Source organism: Limanda limanda, chromosome 23 (genome assembly GCF_963576545.1).
Source record: "Limanda limanda chromosome 23, fLimLim1.1, whole genome shotgun sequence".
Taxonomy (NCBI): domain Eukaryota; kingdom Metazoa; phylum Chordata; class Actinopteri; order Pleuronectiformes; family Pleuronectidae; genus Limanda; species Limanda limanda.
Window position 1 is genome coordinate 10,514,417 of NC_083658.1, and position 24,456 is coordinate 10,538,872.

Consider the following 24,456-nt stretch of genomic DNA (forward strand, 5'->3'; position numbering starts at 1 on the left):
AAAAGAAGAAGGCGCCATGGAGCTCTTAAATAGACGAATACAACAAAATCTGCAAAAACAAAAAGTTCTTAAAAATACAATAATTTGGCATTCAGGAGAAAAGTTATAGTGTGCAACCATTCATCTCAAGTGAACTGAACCCCCTCCCACACTCGTGCACGCACGCTTTCCCCCTGTCTTCTCACTCCACTCCAGTTTGGCACCGACCAACGCGCACGGGAACACAGCAGAGGAAAAGATCCGTCCTGCTCCTTCTCCATTGCGCAGCGGCTGCAGCCAAATGCGTCGCACCCCATCACCTCCCAGCTCCTCGTCTGCTTGTGCTGGATGGTTCCTCCTGATGGGGCAACACCAGCTCCCTGTCTTGTAGCTGGGGCTTCAGAGAACTGCGCCGATGTGAGATCCAACACAAGGGGACATGTCTGGCGCTCAGGGACTTCTCAACAGCGTCTTCTCCTGCTCCTCTCCTGCCTCCAAAGCCATGACCAAACGGAGGCTCCGCCAGACCCGCAGCCTCGACCCCGCGATTATAAGACACTGTGGCACCGGCACGGAGGGCGCGGGTGGAGCACCGGTCTCCAGGGCGGCGCCTGAGGACGCAGGTGCGTCTCCGGGGAAACCCACTTTACGCACGATGATTCCGACGCTGAGGGAGCCGATAACCCCGTCCCTCTCTTCCCCGTCCATCCCCCTGGACGTCTCCCCTTCGTCCAACTTCCACTTTGACTATGAAACGGTAAAGCGGGCCAAAAGGAATACCGCCGGGGATTTACCGTACCTGGTGCGGGGACCCGGTGCCGCGCCGGGCGGGAGCACGGGCGCGCTGTTCTCCCCGCGGAGGTGGCTCCAGAGGAAGGTGCAGCCGACCAGCTCTCACGCGTACGTGGTGTGGAAATCAGAGGTACAGTTACCAGTGGAGAACAATGAGTCTGTAATTCATCCAGTTTGTGTTCATAACCATGCACCCCCCTCTATGCTCACAATGCATCATCATCACATCATATAGCCATCATGATATAATGCCTTTATGATGTAACTGCTGTAAAACAGTAGAGGAGAGTGGTTTCCTCCAAATACATTGATTTAACACTAAGGCACAGCTTATGACAGCTCCTGGAATAATTAGAAGAAGCAATCAGCAGGCTTAACACATTTGTTTATTTCTGCTCGGAGCAAGGAAATCCACTGGAGGCCAGAAGTCACATCTGTGGCGGCTGTGGCTGAGGGGTAGAGTGGTTGTCCTCCAACCTGTAGGTCGGCAGTTCGATCCCCAGTCGGAACCATCTGCGTGCCGAAGTGTCCTTGGACAAGATGCTGAACCCTCAATAGCCCCCCATAGAATAACCAAGTGCTGCAAGTAGATGCAGTGTATGAATGTGTGTGTGAATGGGTGAATGTGAAACTGTACTGTAAAGCGCTTTGAGTGGTCATCAGACTAGAAAAGCGCTATATAAATACAAATCCATTTACCATTTATCATTTACATCTGCTGAGAATCTCTTTGAGGACAGCCAGACACTACAAAGTGCACACATTTGATTATCAATGCCCAGAAAGGTGTTCGTGCATTTTTAGATTCACTGAGTATCCAGTCACAACCTCAAAATCAACTTTAAGATGAATGTCTTTTGAAGAGTGTTGAGCTGACTCTGCACCTGGAAGGAATCCAGTGTCAAGCCGGCACACTCGTCCACCTGTGGTCATTCCTGTGTTTCCAGGCCTTGTGAGAGTCACAACTTACCCAGAAGGGCTTATGGGAAAGCCAAGAAATCTCTTGTGGTGCTTTTGTGGATTAAATAATTCCCACAAAAGGCGCAATGAAGTGCACAGATTTCCCTTTGACTGTCAGCTCCGCTGGGCTGGTCGGGCTTTTGTCTTCATATAGCCTTCAAATTGAGTGTGAATAAGTTGAAGGTAGCGTACTAAATCCTTACCAAAACATACTTGGCTGACTTATTTTTGGAAGGAGGGGGGCTTTATAGGCTGCATAGTTGGCACAAGTCCACATGCAGTAGTGGAAAGGTATGATCATTTCCCTGCTTTTTCTGTGGACTTGCCCCTTCCCTCTCTTTGCTTTAGCTGATATGTATAGTAGCACTGAGTGTGTGTGTGTGTGTGTGTACGTGCAGCAGCGGGGGGGTGTGCCGATGCGAAGGTCTTAAGGACACATGGCCCGGGACTCGGTTCTCACGACTAAGAGCGGTCACAGGGTCAGATCCACGCGGCCCTCAAACAGCTCTCCCATCCTTTCCTAGAACGAGGAACGGCTCCAGCTTCCCTGTCTCTGTTTCCCTTTCTCTCTCTTTCTCACACATGCCTCCACACTGTCTCTTCCTCCCTCTCTTCCTCTCGCAAGATGTCCAGAAGCTCTCACTCAGCAGAGTTTCCCACCGCTGTAACTCTATTTTCCATGGTGTGTCCCCCCCCTCCCCTTTCTTCTCCACCACAGCCCAGTGAGGATAACATGAGGCCATCAGTTTGGAGTCATTAGCGTAATCTGGACCATGAAGTTATTGCACCTCGGAGTGTTTGTAAAAATACTCGGCCCAGAAGTGTTGCTGGTCTGCTGGGGAGTTTCACACACTGCCGGGTGTGAGGTGAAATTCCAATGTGAAGCGTCAACAAAAGACTTTACGTTGGAAATGTACTGAATTTAGCACATTTACTTTTGAATGCAATGCCCTTTTTTGTCAAATGCACAGTCATTTTTTTTTACATATAAATCATAAGTTATAGAAATAATTGAAGTTTACAATCATTTTCTACAGATGGAACATACATGGTTGCTTTAGTAATTTGTTTCTTGAGGTTACTGACAAGAGGTGTCATACTCTCCAGGAAAGATAAGAAAGACGCCTCTGTTTAACACGGGACCTTTGTCCTGCAGGTTCAAGGGGGTCCCAAAAAGAATTTGCTCACGTCAATTACATACAACTCTATTTGATTACATCCCTGCACTGTTAAAAAAAAAGCATCGAGCTTCTCTTTCTTTTTGAGGGACAGGAGAGTTTTTCCATGCTGGACTCAGGGTTGACACTCGGATACTAGCCATGGACCTTGTTATTAAGTGTACAAGTAAACACACTCTTACAGTCTTTTCACATCGATTTCTGCCCATTATAAAAGTCCTCATAATTCCCCTTTGGCTCCAAGGCTTTGTGCAACACGCCCAGTGTTCACTTCTCTAAGTTTGTTTCCAATTTCCCCCATTTTGCACATTGTCTGACTATTAAAGTCGTCTTAGCTTCATTATCATGTGATGATGATCGTCTCAAATGCATTTTCACAGTGCACTAAAAATGATAGCCATGCCATTTTAGTCAGATCTCTTGAAATTCAGTGGAAATTGATTCAATGGGTATTTTAAGGAAATAATACAGTAATGGTCTGATGTGGAGGTTTCGTCATTTTTTATTCCTTGTTTCGTTTCAAACTCGAAAACATTAGTTGCCACAGTTCCACCGATGGTATCGTGTCTTTCACTACAATATTCCTGACTCGTAAGCAGCCACATCTTTCATATCCCACCTCCAGTTTGTAATTCAGGCTTTATCTCATACATGTGTGAGATAAACCGGATGACTCTGTGTGGTTCTAAGCACCTTGAGAACCACAGGAAGTTGTGCAACTGTTTTTCACGAGCCAAGTTTCGGTCATGGCTGGAATCCCATCATCCCAAAACTTTATAGTCATATCGATGCCAATTTGAAAGTTTTAACCAAGATGCAATAAACGACAACTTTTCATTTTATGGAAGTGATATCAGAATATATAACAGCAGATATAGTAAACCAGACATACGTTGCATCCTGCATTTTGTGTACTTCAGCCTGGATTGGGATGCAGCTACTGTCTTAATCTTAACAATACCTATTTTAAAGGTTTAATGTATTCATTTTCAAAACTTCTGCTCAGATTGAGATCCAGTTTTAAATGATTTGTATCCTTGAGTCTCGTGCTTTGCCTTTTTAAGGAGGGAGAGGTGAACGGAGAGGCAGAAAGAGAGAGAGAGAGACGGAGGGGGAGGGAGAGGCTTGAGACAGTGGAGATGTAATGGTTTACACAAAAAGCAGCGCCGGACAGTTTTAGTGGCTGTGATTGCTTAATAGCTTTTTTCCATGGCCAGGTTGTTGATGTTCGGCGGACAATGACGCGGAGGAATCATCAGAAACGTGCCCTGCGTGTTATTACAGTAGGAGAGGTCAGCGACTGGTGCTTGTTCTTGTGAAGCGATTGGCTCTGGAGCTGGTCATCGTATCAACATGCTCTTGAAGTAGCGAGTGTTTCTTTTTTTTTACAGGGACGCTGACATTACGGAATTTGTAACTTTGGCGTCTGGAACATACCATGAACCTACGCGGTGTTTCTCTCTGTCACTCACACGTACATGCATGAGCACAAAGGCTCAGGGAGGGAAACAGCGGTCGGCTAATTTAATGCTACTTGTTTATGGGGCGCCAGATTGTTGACATTGTGCCGTCTATTCTTAGACCCACAGTACATCAGAGAGTGAGGAAAATCATTCCTCCACTAAAAAAATACCCCTGCAACTATTGCTACTCAATGATTGATAACAGATGATTCATAGAAGTGGTTATTTGAGGCTGACACTGTAATCTGCATGCATACAGCAACCGCAATCAAAATGTTGTACCCACAAACCAACACTTAGTAGAGTAAGGAAAGGAAAACAAATATATAGGCTTATATTGAGGATTATCTAGTGAGTCATATGTTAGCTCTGATTGCTAAAGAATGTAAAAACTGCGGATCCAGACCTTGAGCCTGCTTGGATTTTTGTTTCAGTGAGACCTACAGTACGATGAGAGGCGAACTTAAGGCCAATTTATGCCTCTCCGTTTTTTCTATTACGGACAGATAAGACCGCCCTATCCGTCGTGGAACGCCCTCTCCGAGCGCCTCGGAGAACTTTTCGCACACGTCTGATTTTTCTAACTGTACGTGTTTATTTCGGAGACCCCACGGACAGCTCTTGGCTGTGATTGGTCCGCGAACGACATCATTTCCGTATGACTTCATTTCCGTATTTCCGGACCTCAAACTTCCTGTTTACTTGTAGCCACAAACACGAACACAACTATGATTCTACGATTAATGTGATGTGTGTGTTAAGCCAGCGGAGTTGTCCGGCTGACGGTAGCTCGTTAGAGCACTGAGGGCATGTGTGCACGGTCACATACGGTTAGAACGAGCTTTCAAAACGGCGCTAGCAGGCTAGGCTAGCGGGCTAGGCTAGCCACCATGCTAACTGCGGTGGTAACAGTGCAAGAACCCGCCGTCACGACTTTAATTCCACTTCTATCATGACACTGTTTCTATAATACCTCCAGGTTAGAAGCAAACACTGGGTAGTAGTTAGTGCCGGGAGTCCCTGCTGACTGTGTGTGGAAGCTGGGGGGGAGCTAGGTCCGTGTAGCTTCTAGCTACATGTAGCCTCAAGCAGATTCAAGCTGTGGAATCAGCAACACAGTTCGGAAACAAGACCGGGGAACCGCTACGCTAAGAAACGATTACATCAGCATTTTGACCCGCTGGGTGTCACTTTATTTAGTTCTGTTAGTTGCCATGGTTCAGTGTGTGGGAGGCAGGCTAACATGTAAACAGAGACACGTGGACTTCTTCTTCCCAAATGGGGTAGGCTTCTCTGAGCTCGTCTTCCGTTGCGCCACCTATGGGTTTGGCGATGAATTTTTTCCGACGTACTGTGTCGGAGAAGTAAATATCAAAAAGACTCTTCGCCCCCTGCTGAGACCTCTCCGAGAAACGGACACGTAGTAGTATATAAGGGCCTTTAGATGGTGACAGATGTTCTGCACACAGCAAATCCCAGGTTTCCATTCATAACGTGTGGCAGAACCATGGTTATGACTTGTCAGAATTTGGAAGATCACTGTGTGGAATTTCCCTACTTCCTGCCTCAGATAGTTATATCTATGAATGCTAAAGGGGTTGGGAGTACGGACAAGGAACATGATGTTTACATGAGTTGCTACAGAACTTTACCATTTACATGTTGCAGAGCATGCTTGATTATTACGTCCACTACGCCATTTGACTTATGCCATTTCGTTTTCTCTTTTTGATTTTGCAAAAGCCTCAGCTTGACATGTCCCCTTGCTCACACTCTAACCCTCATGGCGATGATTTATCAGAAATCACGCCTTCAGATTCAAAGGAATTCAAAGTGCTCCACATGTTTGCCGTTATTTATACTGTGATTCAAACAAGCTAGAACATTGACTCATGTCAGTGCTCACTACCAGGAATCAACAGATGTTTGGTCCACGTTGAAGTGTTTATAGCAACTATACCCTGCACGGTCTGAGCATCGAGGAGAAACACTGCAGCAAAGCCTCTAATCAAAATAAGGCGACAGATTTAGGATCTTTTCACAGTTTGAGAAGATTTGTATTTTATTTTTGTTATGTTTGGATCACGCTGCTAGATTCTTTCTGGTAATTCTGAGGTCCAGACTGATGAATGGAGGCAATCGAGGCTTTGCAGTCTGAGTCCGCCCAGGGACATCCAGCTGTATCAATATCTGTTTTTTTGTCCAAAAGTTGTCCTTATTTTCTGGATTCTTATTATAATTGTGTAGTTTGTACATTATAAAATGCCTAAAACAATTCCCAAAATTGCAGTTTGGTGTCTTTCAATGTCTTGTTTTCATTTCAGACATATTTTAGGACTAGGGATTGGTATCGTTTGGTTTTTATCCGATACCGGTTCCTAACCGATACTTTTAAAACGATACCGGTTCCTAAACGGTGCCTGAACCGATACTTTTTTCAAAAAAGTGCACAAAACGATACTTGACTAAGAAAGGCTTTTTTTATTGCCAAATATATTAACTGTTTAAAGTAGATTATAAATATAAATAAATACAAAACCCTTTTTAACTTAAAACTATGAATAACATACGAACTGTTAACAAAAGTTTACACTATACTTAAAGGCAGCCAGCGCCGGGGAGAGGTCTCACGAGGAGATCCCCCCACCTGCACGGAAGCCCTGACGCACGCGGGGCGCGGGCAGCGCGGAGACAAAAGTCTGTCCACCGGGGGTCCGCGGCCGCGGGGGCCTCCGCTTCCCGTGAAGGAAGGAGCGGAAGTGTGAGGAGGCGGGACGAGCGGAGACCTCAGGCTTCGATTGGCTCAGGCACCGAAATGAGGCACCGAAATCTCCGTTGCGTTTCGGTCCGGGTAGGTACCGGTTGTATTTCTGGTTCTCGGTACCCAACCCTATTTAGGACATTAGAGATTTTTATCTGGTCACATATTTTCTGATATTGATCCCGACAATAGTCTGAATAAGATACTGCCATGTATATACTTATATATTTATATAGATAATTTATAGTTATACTGCTTTTAGTATACTAAGGTAAATTTATACCAATTTATCATACCAATTTATTCATATACATTGAACTAAGTCATGTGGTGTATTACGACCTTAGTTGCATTATATCAACATATGTGTATGTCTCAATTGCAATTTAACGTCCTAGTCTTCACAGCATTTTGCAGTAACCAACTGCTTGATGGCCCGTGACCTGGATTCTCATGTAAACAAGTAGGAGGACGTCATGTTGACATGAGTCATAGTCACATAAACGGGAATATAAGTGGAATGTTCTAATAGCAATTAATGTAAACCTAATGGGGATAATGTCTTTTATAGAATAAGGTCAATAGCAGGATTATTTCTGTCCATATAAACGTATAGTCAAAGTCATATCTGAGAAGTGGAACCTGAAAATGTGTGACAGTGAAAGAGATCCTTTCAGCTCTATCGGTAACAAAGGTTGCCATCAAATCATAAGCGGCAACTACCACAGACACATAAGTCGTATGTGTCTCTCTCCTTACGCTGCTAATCAATCACAAACAGTCCGGAATGAGATGAATCAATACGTGTGATAGGTTCAACACATCAAACCAAAACAACACTAAACACAAACCCCAAATAAAAGCAACAGAGCAGGGATATAAACATCAATTAATGGGCAGGTAACCCTGTGATATGTGAATATGCCCCAATTTAATATGTTCTCCCTGGTTTAGGAAACAGAAAGGCTTGAACTCTCCCTGCCATCTATTTGGCCTCTCCTCCCTGATTTCCTCCCTCAAAGCGAGGGGGTGTGAGCGTCGGAGGAGCAAGACCTTGAAGGTCGGACATCTTTGGAATGCTCGCACCAAAATACCCGCTGATAACAAATTCACACACCAGCTCGGGCCGGCTCGGCCAAGACTCACAAAGTCTCACAAATCATGACACAATCTTTGCTTTGGTCCAAGCGGGTCACGTAGCAAGCGTGCAGAGCTAGCGTGGCGTAATCAAGGAGTCGGGGATGTCATCACGCGGTTGCGAGAGCCTCCGTCAAAACACAGAGCCGTGATGGAACGCAGGTTGATTTTCTTGGCTCGCGGCGGCAGCACTCTCTGATTTGACTCGCGGTCGCCTGTAAGTTGTAGCCTGATCCCACAGCATCCTGAAACATGGGCTTCTGAGTCAGCTTTCATTGTCGGCCTGATTTTCTTTCCCCAAGAATGAACACAGATGTCATTGCAAAATAAAAACCGTGTTCCTTCTCGTTGCTCGTGGAGTACATCAGAGAGTTCCCCTGGGAGAAGCTCCGGATTTATGTGTGTGGGTCTGCAAAGGGGCTGTAGTTTGATTACTGAGCTTATTAAGTTTAATGGACCTGTTTGTTAACGGGTACAATCTGCTGTCAGAGATCAGAAGAGCAGAATGTTGCCTGTTTTCAATGGAGGTCATGGAAATACACCGTCATATTTAACATGCTTTTCAATTAGCTTTTACTGTCATATCTCCTTAATTTCTTATGCACTATTTAGTTTATTCTCTTATAAAAACAAAATGTGGACTATTGTCCAAATTTTCAAAGATGTTTAAATTCAAATTTTGGCGCTGAATTCTTTCATTCCTCTTTTGCTGCTGTAATATGGTAAAGTTCCAGTCTATTAGTCATAAAGGACAATCTTATCTTTTATCTTAAAATAAAGTCTGTGTGTTGTGAGCATCTCAATCATAAATGCAGAAAAAATGCTTCAATTCAAATTAAAGTTATCAATTGTGTTTAGATAACATGTTAACTTGAATTGGTCAAGCCTAATTCATTTCTATGTGACTAATCGAAGGAATTCTTTTCGGGCTGATCCAGCAGAAAAGACAATTTAACAACTGATATGGATCCTGATATATTACAGTATACATACAGATGTCACACTGAAGTATGGTTTTAGTTATGATTGACAGCTGAGACTGACCTTGAGTTGTGCAAGATGGCGAGGGGGGTGGGGGGGGGGTCGTATCCGGTTTATTCTGGCCTCACTTGGTCCATCTTATGTTCTGTAAAAGAGATGAAAATATTCGATTGGCATTTCAGGAGGCGCAGAGTTCTCCTGAGCTCCTGAAGCTGTTTTTGAACACGGAACAAAACCCACGTCTTGTGATGTAAATCCAATCCCTTTGTGCTCTAAAGCAATGTGTAAAGCAACACCGCAGAGCTCACTGTATGGAATGTAGTGTCGAGGCCAAGAGGATGTGACATCAACATTTGTTTCCAATGGGATGTAACTGGTGTCAGGGAGAAAAAAACGTCTAATCACGGTGTAATGACTGTTGCAAAAATACGAATCCGAGGCCACCTCTCATTGGTGAACAGACACCCGAGACCACACGGGGCCAATTTCTGACAACTTTGTGTGATCCTCCGCTGAAAGGAACCATATGAAACAGCAGGTTTTGTTTGCCAGTGTTTTGGTTGAGCAATCGCGCACATCTCCTCTGGGATGTTTTCTCAACAGCGAGGGAAAAAGAGCGCGGCTTGAAATAGAGACGGCTGAAAAGTAAACATTAATTTCCGCGGCCAGAATCTCTCTGTCTGTTGCCGATTAAAGCTCCGGTGGGAAGGCGGGCCTAGTTGAGTTACGCTTTTGTGTTCGCGAGTGTGTGGGAGAGAATCCGGAGGGTGGGTGGATGATCTAATTGAGCACTTTTTTGGAGTCTTGAAGGCAAAAACTGTCCAGGCCCCTTGTGTATTTGTGTGTGCTGTGGCCGCCCGTGTCCATTAGTGTCCTCGCAAATGAGATTCGTCATGGGCCAGAGATAGATTACACAAGATCCTCTCACATGTTCTGTGGTGTGCGGCGTTTTGAAGGATGTCAACTAGATGTCACTGAATTCTACGAACTGAACCTTTAACTCTAAGTTTCAGTATCAGTGAAATCGTTTCACAACATCTGGAAACACCCACTCTCAGTCTAATCTTGGGAAAACACTGCACTATTAAAACATGAGGAAGAAATATTTGCAATTCATATTATGTAGTTCTAAATTCCCTTGAATATACTGTATATCCATCTACTAATTTTGACTAAAATCATAGTGTAGATGACACAGTTTTGAGTCGTATTTGAATGTCGGGCTTGCGGATAATATTTTTCTGTTGTTCTTTACCTTTTACTTCAATTGTTTTGGATTTGGCTGCAACACTGTTTACCCCTGTAACTCCAGCAGTGTTTTTGTGAAATCAAACACTTCACCCACGCTTCCATTGGCATAAGGATGAGTAGATAATGAGAGAATTTTGAGTTTTGGGTGAACTATCCCTTTAACTTGCAATGGCTCAACTGCTGTGGGACAGTTTCAGAAAGAAAAGCTGCATTAACACAGTCAAAAAGGGAGGTTTAGAACGGCCACTGCACTAGTGTAAGAAAATGGAGATTGATCTGACCTCTGCATGTTCATATCCTGTCCCTCTGCTCAACTATAAGCCCAAAGGAATCAAATTCAATTTTGATTGTATCATGCTCTTGTTTTTATCTGATTGTTGGTACATCTGAGTTCAGATCGGGACATTGTGGTTGTTTCTGCTGTGTGGTTTTTACGCAGCAGGGTCCCTCTTCCTCTCTCTGTTCTCTCTGTGTGTATTAATCACTTGTATATACTCCAGAGAATTCCACCTCGGCGTCACGGCTTCCTTTGCATGCTTATTAATTACTGAGGAGAACTGTTCCATGCTGTATTTAGTGGAGGATTAACTGAATGTTCCTGTTCACACATGCAGGATTTAGGCTACTCTGAGGGCTCAGCTTTGAGAATTAATACCTTTGTGCACGTATGTGTGTGGGTACAATTTCCCCTCACTGACTGATCAAATATACACTCAAATACGTGGAGGACTAGTTTAAATAAGCCACTCAGAGGAATTGTGCGTTTTGCTCGGTGCATCCCCTTCTTTTATGTGTGTGTGTTTGTGTGTGTTACTCCAGTGTCTTTCAGCGGGGAGGCTCAGGGAATTATTTATTTGGAATTCCAGGGTCAGAGCTTCATGCCGAGACCCCGGGGCTCCCACTGAAAGAGGGGTGGCTACTGACTGAGTGACCCCCCCCCCCTGACTTCCTCTCCTCTCTCCTCTTCACCCCATCCCCTTTTTTCTGCCTGGTTTCATTTTTCTTCACTCCTGTCAACTCCCCACTGTTACAGATATCCTTCTCCTTCTCATTTAACCCCCTTTCTTTCTAATCTCCAGCTTAGACTAAATGCTGCAGCTGTGGGAAAAGAACATGAGATCACATCAGCTCGATTTGACTTTTCAGGAAACAGGAATCAAGCTGGAATTAAAGCCTTAGTTTGTTTCAAGGAATACACTCAGAGAGCATGCAGCTATACGTATGTTGTCAGACATGACAGCTCTCTCTTGTTTATGCAGCATTATTTAGTTTCTGTCTCAAAAAGTCAGATTGTAATGAGTTGGTTGAGTGTCTTTAAGTTGCACATAGCACAGTTATTTTATTATTTCCTTGTACAGCACTTTGGTAGTTTTCCAACTATTGCTTCTCACTTCTCACCACATCATTACTTGATGTCACTCACAGGCTACTGGGACCCGATTATGCCTGCCATTAATCAAAATAATCAATTAATCTGTCATTATTGATGAGCTGACAAATCCTCAAAACATCACATTAAAAACCCGAAGATAATCAGTCGTCACCAAATGCTCTAAAAAAGGCAAATTTCTGTTGACTGAAGCTGCAGCTCTGATCAACAGTAGAGTCCCACGTGTACAAACTCAGATTTAAACTTGACTCACCAGAACTTTTGATTGCGTGTCTAAAAATAATGTTGTGTAAGAGAGGGGAGGAGCAGGACAGACAGGATGAGAGACATCAGTCAGGACCTTAGTGCGACTATCTCTTTTAATTTCCAGGATGTCTCTCTCCCTCCCTCCCTCTCTCTCTCTTTCTCACACACTGGGTTCGGAGCAGAGTGAGCCATCTCCCTCCCTGTGTCTTATCTCCTGTGTTACCTCCTCTGGCAGGAATCACTATTATCTGCCGCTGGGAGTTAAACTTGGGCTCAAACAATCGGCGAACACTGAGTGAATTCAGATGGAAACGTCTAAGGGGAGTGTGTCCGTAACAGCTTTGATTTGAACACAAACAATGGCTTTTATTCCTTTAATACCCGTCAGCCAGAAACACAAAGGAGAAACACCCATGCTGCTGCACATAGATTAAAATGACAAACTTTTTTCCGAAAGGTCAAGAGGTCAGGGAGGTTGTAAGGATTAGAAGTGAGGTCATGGAAAGGCAGATACTCGAGCGACACATGCAGACACAACTCTTTTGTGAGTGCCCGTCATTCCAGCGTCCACGAGAACAAACCCTTGTCATCCAAGGATTCATATAAATATGACCACAGGCCTTGGAAAGCAAAGTGATTTAAACCAGGGGACCTCTCGCCCCTTTACGCCCCCCCCTCCCAAATCTGTCACACTGTTAGGAAGCAAAACAGAAAGAGACAGCAGGCCTTTCAGAGGCAGCCGTAGCTCCACCGCTATAAATAGAAAAATAGCTCAGCGGAGGAATGGGTCGGCACACTCAAGTTCCAGAGGCGAAGCGGGAAGAGGTGCAGTATTGGTTGCAGGTGTGAGCGTGCTGGGGATCAGGCAGCACGCGCATGCACATGCACTCGAGCTGTGAGGTGCGTTTGATTAGCAACAGCTCAAACTCTGTGGTGAGGAGACTGGCCTGCCGGATTCTGAAGCACGAGCTGATCAGAACGGTTTTAGTATGAAAATGTTGGCCTGGAACCAGGATCAGAGTGTGGTACTGACATCTAGTGGACATTTCTTTTTAAGAATTCTATCTCATAACTTAAAAAAACACATCTTCGGAACTGCTTTTAATGTGGGAGGATGTATTTTATATTTGTAGATATTTCCTCTTTTTCTTAAAACGTGTAAAGGGTCTTTGAGCATTGTTTCAACAGCTATATAAATAGAGATGCATTATTATTATCTTAAAAAGTTGCAGAGTATTGAAGTGTGTAGTGTAGAAATATAATCTGCCAGTATGCTGAAACAGAAATTAATTGTAAACACAGAAAACATTTATATTTTATTATATTATATAGGAAAAAAATGTACTCTTGTCAGATGAAACAACCTCGAAGCTTCATGTATAAGTCTCATATATATATATATATATATATAGGATATGGGCCATTTCTAATTAATATTTGACATCTCAAATTGCAATCTTTGGTGAGAATGTAGTTATTTACCCCCACCCAGTGGACATTTCACTGAAATGCAGGCCAATTTTGGGGGAAAAATACTTTAAATGTAAAGAGTTATTTTCACCAGCAGAGGGAACTATAGCTTCCAATTAAATACTGCAGTGTCTGAGCATCCACACACACACACGCACACGCACACGCACACGCACACGCACACAATGATGAATCGCAGTAAAATGTGGGTGGGCTGCGTTGAGGCCAGTCACAGCTGTGCACATCTGTCTCCTCAGCCTCTCGCCGTCACCAATATCTTGCAAAAACATTACAACAGCTGATAGCAGCTGCAGTCAGAACATTGTTCTCATCACTGGGGCCAAATTCTAAAACTGTTTAAAATGCACTGAACATATAAAACTCACTCGACCTGTTGCTCGCTGCAAAACGCACACACACCTAAACCCACACCCACACACACACATACACAATTGAATTACATAGATTGTCCTATTATTAGTTCTTCCTCCTTGCAGTGAAATATATTTCACCAATAAAATCTGGTTAATCTGGGAACATAGTGTTATTATTACACACTTTAAAAGTATTCTCATAAGAATTCCCGTAGAGTGGAGTTGTTTATACTGTCACCAACACCCACGTATCCACACACACACACACACACACACACACACACACACACACACACACACACACACACACACACACACACACACACACACACACGCACACACACCTACACACAGACACACACACTCTCACAAACATAACAATGTGTGTTTGTACTGCTTTCGTAGGGAACAGCGTCACTTCCAAGCAGAGATCATATTCTCTCCTGCAGAGCACCTTCCCAGAACATTAATCTGGGTTTTTGAGTGTGTGTGTGTGTGTGTGTGTGTGTGTGTGTGTGTGTGTGTGTGTGTGTGCGTGTTTGTGTGTGTGTGTGTGTGTGTGTGCTTGAGATATTACTTTTTGAAATCCAGTAGTCCCTACAAGACTCAGAACCCGAGCGTTGTTGCTCTACTTTTGGGACCCTGGAGTGAGTGAAAAGTTAGGAGTAAAATATCAATCCTGAAATTATGAGACTTTCTGTTATTACACGTTATCTTAAATAAACAGCTGCTCTATATGGAGGGTTGGTGCAGCACTTGAGCATTTGAGCCCAATGCCGACTCAGGAGAGGGTTTCACTTTTCTAAACACCTGGCGTCGAGTGTGTCTTTCCTGGAAAAAATTCCGTTGATGGAGGAAGTGATGCATTTACATTTCCTGCACAAGATATAGTGCAGCTTAGGCAGCAAGAAGAAGAAGAAGAAGAAGAAGCATGGGTTGACTTGGCTTAGGAAATATTATTCAGGCACATGCTTTGTCTTTTTAGAGTTAGCCATCTCTTTCTGTCTCGTTTTGAGTAAAGATGGAGGGATGGAGAGAGAGCTCAGGGGTCAAGTAGCATATAGGCTACGAGGCGCACTTAGGAAAACGGACCAAAAGTGTAATGAGGAGAAGCCTGCGACTGTCTTTTCCCGACTGCAGGTGACGATAGAGATGCCTGGGTTTAACAAGATTAACCGTGAGGTGTGTTGGTCTTGTTTCCCGCTGCGAGATGCAATTTGCCTTAATTTGACCTAATTGGAAGAGGTCTGCTGCTGCAGGCCGCTGCCAGGTTTGAGGGGCGGGAGCGTGGGAAAAAGGGGACTTTGGTCTGAGCCGCAATATTATTAAATTGGGGGGGGGGGGGATATAAAGAGAGTGAAGGATGGAGAGAGAGGAGAGGGGGAGAAAGAATGAGGGAGCAGCAGAAGGATGAGGCAAACACACACTCACACACACCTGGGTTGGATTAACTGTGGCTAGCAGGGAGGCTGTGTGTTAATGGAGATTTAATAGGTTCTGAAATGACTAACCACAGTCATACAAAGTGTTTGTGTGTGTGTGTGTGCAGATGTGCATTGTGGGTTTATTATATGGATGTTTACCTGCACCTCCACACGCTTTGTGGTTTTACAAAGTGATAAATTCTTTCCATTTTAATCTCAGTTGACAGGGGGAGAAATTCGGCTTCGGAAAAATGGTAACAACGCAAAATGGAATTTGGTTCTTTCGGTGGAATCTGTGCACGAGTGAAAGACGCAGGAGTTCATTCAAGACTTTTCTGGAGTCTGACTGAGGCTGTTAGATATTTGAGAGTTTTAAAAATACAGATATATTGGATAATATTGATATTTTTGGCATCATTAAAATGCATAGTGGCTAAAATAATCTTGTCAGTAACCTGGCCAAACTTTATTGCTGCAACGATATTTCTAGACTAGTTAAAATGGCTATTTTTGTGCAGTAATTTCCTGTAGCTTTCAGTCAACACATACCGAAACCAGTATATTGAATAATGGCCATGCAAATAAAGTTTACTGGTTTCTCTTCCTCTCTGTGGATTGTGTACGTAATGGCCATTATTTGAGATTGCAATGAGCTGGGATGGTGGTGGGATTTGCACTTTAACTTTACAACTTCACTGTTATTTTGGTGTATCCACTTTGCACCATCATTTAAATTTTGATGGTAGAACAATTATTTGAACATTGGGATGATGTAGTTTGGTATAATACGTTTATTGGGGGTGGGATGGGGGGCTGTTTTCAATTTGGTTTGAGGTGGCAGCCTCAGGCATCCTCCAGTCACCATCCTTACTTACATGTGTCCGACCTTTGAGTTTAAATGTTTACAGATTCTGTGTTGGGACACCACTGATTGTAACATCACATTTTCCTTAATGTTTCCATATCAGTGATAAAGAGTTTCCCCTTATCTGGGTGTGTGCCACTTTGCTAATGTCTGCAAACAGAGGTCTATTTATCTTCAAGGAAGTCAAGTTTTTAATTTCTTTACCTATACAAAGTGTATTATCAAAGGTTAAGTCACTAGTTGATCAAATATTTGGATCCTTCAAAGACCAGCAGGAATTAGGAATAAGGAATGATTTTACTTTATTGCTTTGTTGTGATAGAATGAGAATATATGAGAACAGATGTTTGGTCTTTGTTTTATCCTCTGAAAGCTGCATTTGCTAATTGCACTGTGCTGAATTCTTCAAAGAAGATGAGTCCAGAGGTGGATCATTTTCAGATCAGATTATAATGACTCATTTGTAGTGTAATGCAGCTGCACAGGCCCATTTCCGGTTTTGCTTTGTTTCTATTTCTTTTTGCTGGGCTTTCAAACTCTTAACTCCGCCGACTTCTCCTCTCTCCCTGACTGCGAGGGGCTGTCTGTTGCCGCGGCAACAACCGGGTGATGTAAACACGGCGCTGACCCTGGCTGTAGGAGCGAGAACAAAGAACGCATCCCTCTCGAACGTAAGCATTAGGGGATAGTTTATATGTTCAAAGGCTCTGACGCAGTTAGTGAAAGTTCTCGGCAATGGAAAAAGAAAAATCAGACGCATGAAACACTGACTGAAATTATAAATAGATTTGAAAATAGCCATGAAGATTGTTGAAAGGTGGGAGACGTCATCCTCCTTGAACATCCTTTGTGCCTTACCTGCCATTATTTCTCATTATGATTAGTGTAGGAGGGGATGAGAGAGGCACATTTGAGAGTTCTGCAGTGATTTGTGTGCAGAATGTGCGACATCTATACACGTGTCATATTTTATCCTTGTAACTCAAACTGTGTTGTTTTCCTGGAAAAAGCCAAAATCCACTGAAGATCCAGACTTCCCTTCTTTCTCTTTATCATGTTGCAAATTTAAGTTTATCATTATAAATATTTAAAAACGAAATTGCTGAAATTAGGACTAGTGCCTCGATCGTCACATGGTGCTAGACAAAACTCAAAATTTACTTGACGAATAATTGTTTTTTTCGGTTGTTGAAGATGTTTTTTGTCATTTTAGATAGTGATGTTTGTTCAAGTGCTCATTTCTCAACTTAGTTTGATCTGAATTTGTTATTTGATGCTATAAACAAGTGGTGAAACATCATGATTGACAGCTGAGACTGACTTCCGATTGGTCGAGCATGGCACTGGCGGGATCTCCCTGATGGCTCTATGTTGTGAACTTATTACTTACTACTTTAATTGACAGTCAAGGGCCAGATTTGTGAATTTTGTTCATATATGAATGGAAGTATTTATTCTACAAAACACACAAACACACACACACACACAACTAAAGGAGAGTGCTACATATCAGTTGGACAGGTTAGAACGGGCAGCCACTTATTTCATGGTTAAAAAGACAATACAGAAGAAGACACTTTTTCAAACACAGCTCGTGTGTGTGTGTGTGTGTGTGTGTGTGTGTGTGTGTGTGTGTGTGTGTGTGTGTAGCATAAAATGAGGTGGTGGGAGTGTGGGCGGAGCCAACAGGGGAGTCGCGCTTGGATTCCAGCTGCATTCCAGGGAGAGAAAAAGAGATGGATGGATGGATCTGTCAACCCCCACCTCCTGTCTTTCTTCTCCCTTCTTCTCCTTCTATCCCTCCACCCAAACACACACACATACACACACACACAAAAACAGACACACACACACATACAGTGCACGCAGAAGCTGAGTTTTTTGCCTGGTGAAGCTCATGTTAAACCACATGACAATACTGTCTGGGAAATTAAAACCCTCCTTAGAACATAACCGTTGCTGTTTGTGTGTGTGTTTGGGTCTTTGTACGTTTGCGAGGACCGATGTTAGAGACCTTCTTGGCTGGTCCTCACAACTTGAAAGCAGAGCGAAAGCAAGTTTTAAGGTTAGGTTAAGGTAAGGGGTTAAGCAAGTTATGATTCAGGTAAATCACCAGGACACATCTCTGTGCATGAGCGTGTGCGTGTGTTCTCGAGTTTATGCTGCTTTTTCCAGATTTAGATGTTTCAGTGGTCAAAGCCAAATCAGACAAAGTAAATGTTTAAACGAACAAGCTCTTTTGGAATGGTTGTGTTAGGACACATTGTTGAGACAGCTGAACAATTCACAAGTGGAGCATACCAAAGCACAGCAAGAATTTGTGAAGAAAACCCAGAAAACCCAGATATTACAAAGAAACAGCGCCTTTCTAGCTCTTTTGGGGGGAGATTTCAGTTATTGTCAACAAATTTCCCCAAGGGACCAAAGGGTTTACCTCAGTGCCATCTGTTGTCACGTGTAGGCATGGACGCAGCCACTGCACTTTGTTTTGAGTCACAACCATGAAGTACATCCTTCACTCTGTTGTGCCAATACAGCTTAACGGAGCAAAAAGGACAAGGACCGACCTGCAGAAAGTCAAAGTTGAATCCAACCTTTTCTACTGATGTTGCTGGCAGTTTACACATAATAACAAAGAAGTTAACATTTGGTTTTCCTGTTGTAACTGGGGTGCACTGCACTGTTCAATGACATTTAAAGTCATGAACTGGCCCTGACTCCTAGAACACATATATGTGGAAGTATGTCGGTGGGCTGACGTTATCTATAAAAACTGTCCAGCTACTCTCAGCCACACGTTATTTAAAGTTGTCCCCCACTGAGCTTTAGAGCGGCTGCAAATTCACATTCAATCCCTTTAAAGTATTATTATAACCTCATAGTTTTTTCACTGAAGCACCACATAAGCTGTTTTTATATCAATCATAGAATGAAGTGTATAAAAGATACCGACATCTGGAGCCTTCTGTCTTTCCTTGAGTCAGAATTATATCCAATTTCGTATGATGATGTTACTTTGTGTCAGTTTTCTGTAAATTCTCTCCACAAGGCGATAAAAAAGTTTCATGTTGGACTTTCAAAAACTTTTTGGATGAAATTATGGTCAAACTTGTGATAGAAATGCAGAACATATATATATCCTTTTTATTTTTTATGTTTCTCTCTCTCTCTCTCAAAACTTGCTTTTTCCAATATAGCAGATTTGAGGCTTCTCAAAAACGTTTTGGATGAAATTATGGTCAAAGTTGTGATAGAAATGCAGAACATATATTCTCTCTGTCTCTCTCTCTCTCTCTCTCTCTCTCTCTCTCTCTCTCTCTCTCTCTCTCTCTCTCTCTCTCTCTCTCTCTCTCTCTCTCTCTCTCTCTCTCTCTCTCTCTCTCTCTCTCTCTCTCTCTCTCCCATAGAGCAGATTTGAGGCTTCTCTCAAAGAAATAGAACTAACAGTCCCATCTTTGAAAAGCTTCAGACCTGTGGCACAGCTTCAGAGCTACACTGCTTGTGTATTCAGGCGAATCAACAGTTTGGTCTCAAACCCGTATTATCAGTGGACGGATAAAAGCATCACTGCCAGTGGTGAACAGAGCATTGCTAGAAGGCCGCTGTGTTTATACTGCAGACTAAACATTTAGACCAAGAGCTGAGAACTGAGGCTGCTCAGTTTGACTTTGATAAAGGTTTGATATGCTTTGGGCCAGGTGACCTGTGGAGATTGCACACTACCGCATTCACGGACTGTGCATACAACTAGTCACACATACTGTACACAGTGTTCCTGCAGCTCTGTAGATGCACGGGCCAATGCAGGCAGGCACATAAACATGCATATTGTAAAACACGGATATTGGAAAAATCTGGGGAATGCAAATACATGCACAGGCTGATAAACACAGATGAAGGCGATGTCCAATCACTGTCACTTGTGTTCTTCTGCTATGTCTGCAGGGTTCAACTGAGTTCAAAGAACATGGGAGGCCTGATCCAAGTAAAAATTGCATAGTGAGGAATTACGCTGAGCAAAATACAGTGGATTTTCCAAAATAATTTATATTACATTTACAGCGTTCCTTTAAACATCTTGTTCTCATATTCCAAAACTAAATGTCCCACTTCTACAAATAGTTGTCATATGAAATGGGGGTAATATGGCAGTAAAGGGCAAAAGGTGGGAGGGACTGTTCCAAAAAATGCAACAACTGAAGACCGTAGACAGAAGACTACACAAAGAAAGAAAAAATGAATGGTGGGACAGAGAGAGAGAGATCTGACTCCAGGGAGACGCCGTCAGATCTTATGCTTGTTTCTGCATCTTTTTGAATTATCAGCAGTAGCTATGGTTAAGTGTTGGACTATTTCTCATATCTAGTAATTTGCCAAGTGACCAGTGAAATAGCTTTAACTAGCCCCGAAATATTCCAGCCTCCAAACTAAAACATGAAGGTGTAACTTTATATTTATCTTAGTTAATATGGACGTAAGGGTTGTACGTTTTAAGTAATCAAATGACTAACTACAATATGACTCAATCAAACGCATATTTCGGCTGACAGTCCCCTTATCGCTTATGTGACATGATTTTGCTGAATCCGTATGTGAAATGATGAGGACAATATGAGGACATTTGCACCCGTTTTCCCAACTGTTATTCATCCTTGGACAACATCATAGACTTGGAATATTTAAAACCAAAAGATAAGTCTAGTTTAACCGCAGTCTCAGAGCCAAACACAAAGCAGAGACTGAGACTTTGAAATATGCTAGAATGGTCCTGAATGTCTGGGTGCGAATAAACATATGGGCAGAAAGTGTTTGGATGAACGTGCAGAGAGAGACGCTATTCTTCAGGAGGTTGAGGCAACACGCTTGGGTCACATCACTCAGTGGACATTTTGATTCTATTATTGAAGCTGTTCCAAAGCCTCCACTCGGGCGTCTCTGGAGATTTGCTCACTGCAGATAGACTCTTCACCGGCTGCTCCTTTAGTTTACTCAGGAGTTGGTCTTCTACGTCGGGCCGAAACTGTGTCACTGACAAAAGGAGAGAGGACAAAGTGGAAAGAGGGGGTTTGTGTTGTTGTTTTTCAAATGTGTTGATAACTTGACGTTTTATAGCAGCCACGGAGCTGGTGGTTTAAGTGCTGTCACTTTCCATTAAAGCAAATTGACTGAATCGGGAGGAATGCCTCCATATTTTTGAGTTTGCGGGAGAGAGAAATAGTATGTTTCACTTTGTTATGTGGTCACATTCTCAATAGATTTTACACTCAGTTCATCCCCCGCATCAGTTTATTTGTGGGTTGTTGTTTTGGTAGAACATGTCAAGCCTCACGTCATTAATCAGATATGGAGTTTGATCGTTTTAAGGAAAGATCCCCAGTGACTTTTACCCCAAATCTCAGCTCATGTGAGCATGTTGATCTCACGTCATTCTCCCTGTTTCCCATAACGATACGCACGCATTTGCTCTGGTGCTATGGAAACAAGTGAAGGCTATTTCTTTTCTTCTTCTTTTTCTGCCACCAGAAAATGTATCACACGTCATGAAAAAATCTGCATGATTTCTCAATCCTGCAGGACATGACTCAAATCGACATTTCAGAGCAGCGTTCGTGAGACTGAACGTGAGATACACACATGATGGTTCCCGAGGGCTGATCGCACACTACTGGGTTTACGATGGACTATTAAACTGCATAAGCATATCTTGTTAAATTCTGACACGTGGATATACAAACACATGCACACACACAGTATCAGAGAAACACACACGTCCTTGTTATTGTGCTGTCCGGCACAGCTGGCAGCTGAGACACCATGGCAACTGCTATGGCAGAAAACATTAAGGTGGCGTGGGCGGTGGAGGACTGTGTGTGTGTGTGTGTGTGTGTTTGTGTGTGCGCATTGAGTTGGAGGAGCTGGAGCTGAAAGACAAGTGTGTGTGAAACAGCCTTTTTAACACGGACAACAAGATCACTTGAGGACCCAACAGGTTGTTGTGCACATGAGTGCTGCCATCTGTCTTTGCCTCCATTACAAAAACCAACAACTCTAAAGACCACGTCGCACTCAACACTTATGGATACAATATCCACAAAAGTTGTATTGTTAATTAAATAATTCCCTCATATGTCTGTGTTTTCAATCATTTCATTTCATTTTCAAGGTTCAGCAGTAATCACGTGGGAAAGCTAATGTTAGAGAAAGTGAAAAAATCCTGGATCTGTCTTTATTCTAAGTTTTGTGGAGATCTGTTGAGTAGATTTTGTATAATCCTGCCGACAACCAACCAACTTCCGGACAGGGGTGAAAACATAACCACCTTGGCAGATAATTTGCAGAACCAACGTTGCAAAAGTCACATTTAATTACCTAAAAGAAGAAATACTGACCATTTTTCATGGTTTAGGATTTTAAATGTTTGCACTCACACATGTTCTGTTGGCGGCTGCCACACGCTGAGTCATCTAAACACAAACACCCATAACATGACCCGCGTCTGACACGCAAAGAACCCGACATAATGGCAAACAGCAACCAGACAGTGACGGTGGAGTCACATGGGAAAAGCTGCCTGTCAACCAGTGAGGCAAACAAGCTGACAGAGCAGCTGGCAGAGAGATGGATAGATGGGTGGAAGGGTGGAAGGTCAGATCTGCCGATATTTACATGAGTGCAGAGATGGACAGACCAGAGCAGACCCAGGTAAACATATACTGGGAAGTGTGGAAAGAGCCGACTCCTTTTCTTCCTCGGTTGGAAATGATGTCACTGCAGGTCAGGTGATGAAAACGCACAGGCCCGGTGAGGTATGCATGCTGACATCACACACACACACACACACACACACACACACACACACACACACACACACACACACACACACACACACACACACACACACACACGCGCACACACACACACACACACACACACACACACTGGTCCTGGATTCCATTTGTCTTGTGAACAGGAAATGTTATCACCTGTTCGAAATCTGATTATTTTCACTGACACACTGAAGAAAATGTATTTTTCAGACACAGTGACCTAAATCAGACGTGAATGGAAATGGATTTACATCTGCTGCTGTAATCCAGAGGGAATGCCAACCCTCAATTTGAAATGCTGCCCTTATAATCAATACATTAGAGGCTGCTATTCATGTAATCGTTTATTTAGTAGCTATTTACCAGATGCTTTAATGGAGCAACGGTTAAACTGGCACAAGATCAAGAACATTTAGTGGCTGTAATTGCTTGGAATAACAAAACTAAATCTTTATTTGTTGTATAAACGTCTGCATGAAAAGGATGCATTCATGCCAGCCAGTTAGGATCAGCGTTTGAAACTGTGGTTTACGTTTGTTTGTCTGTTTGCTATTTAGCAGGATTACGCAAATGCTACTCAAGCAATTTCCTTGAAGTTTTGTGTGTGGCACGGCCGAGGGAAAGATCCATTTTAATTTCGTGGCAGACCTCGGATGAATTGGCAAATCCAGGATTTCTTTTCCACTTACTGTAACATGGCGAGACAGGGCGTTTTTCTGATCACAACTACAAATATACATTTTCCAATCAAGGTTTTTCCTAATTGCATCCTCCATGAATGGAGTTCAATGAATTACACAAAACAATCATCATAACACCCTTATAATCAAATATTCCATATGCAATCTATGCAACTATAAAGTGCACCGCTCTACATTGATACATTACACAGGTCTTGGCTGCAGTTTGGTCTTGGCACCAAGAATTCTTCACGTGCATCCCCACCTGCCCCCTCTACTCTCGCCTCCACGTCTATTGGCCCCCAGGACAGGGTATGGAGATTTAGGACAAGTGGGTTGGCCTGATGATGGAGGCATCCAGATTGAATCCAGACCCATGCTGTCATCACTTTGTGTGTGTGTGTGTGTGTGTGTGTGTGTGTGTGTGTGTGTGTGTGTGGGTGTGTGAGAGAGAGAGTGTGTGTCAGGCCTTCTAAAAACATCTTTTCTGCCCGGACCCTCTGGAGCGAGACCGAGACAAGGCGGCATCAGTTAATCATGTTTGTTTGTGGGTGACTTTAATTTACCTCCCAAGTGAAGGAGTGAGCCCACATTGGTGGAGAAGCACTGTCTCTTTCTCCCTCTCTCTCTCTCTCTCTCTTACACTCACACACACATTCCCCAGTTGTGAGGTCATCC

The 24,456-nt window shown here is 43.2% G+C and overlaps 1 protein-coding gene across 1 annotated transcript in view; it reads left to right on the plus strand.

Annotated features, from left to right (window-relative positions):
* The first annotated feature begins 341 nt into the window (after positions 1-341).
* The window catches only part of LOC132996690 (rho GTPase-activating protein 6-like), a 67,104-nt gene continuing 42,989 nt past the window's right edge, over positions 342-24,456 (plus strand). The window contains exon 1 of the mRNA XM_061067023.1: positions 342-901. Within this exon, the coding sequence (XP_060923006.1) occupies positions 419-901 (483 nt within the window). The 5' untranslated portion in view covers positions 342-418. The remainder of the gene's footprint in view (positions 902-24,456) is intronic.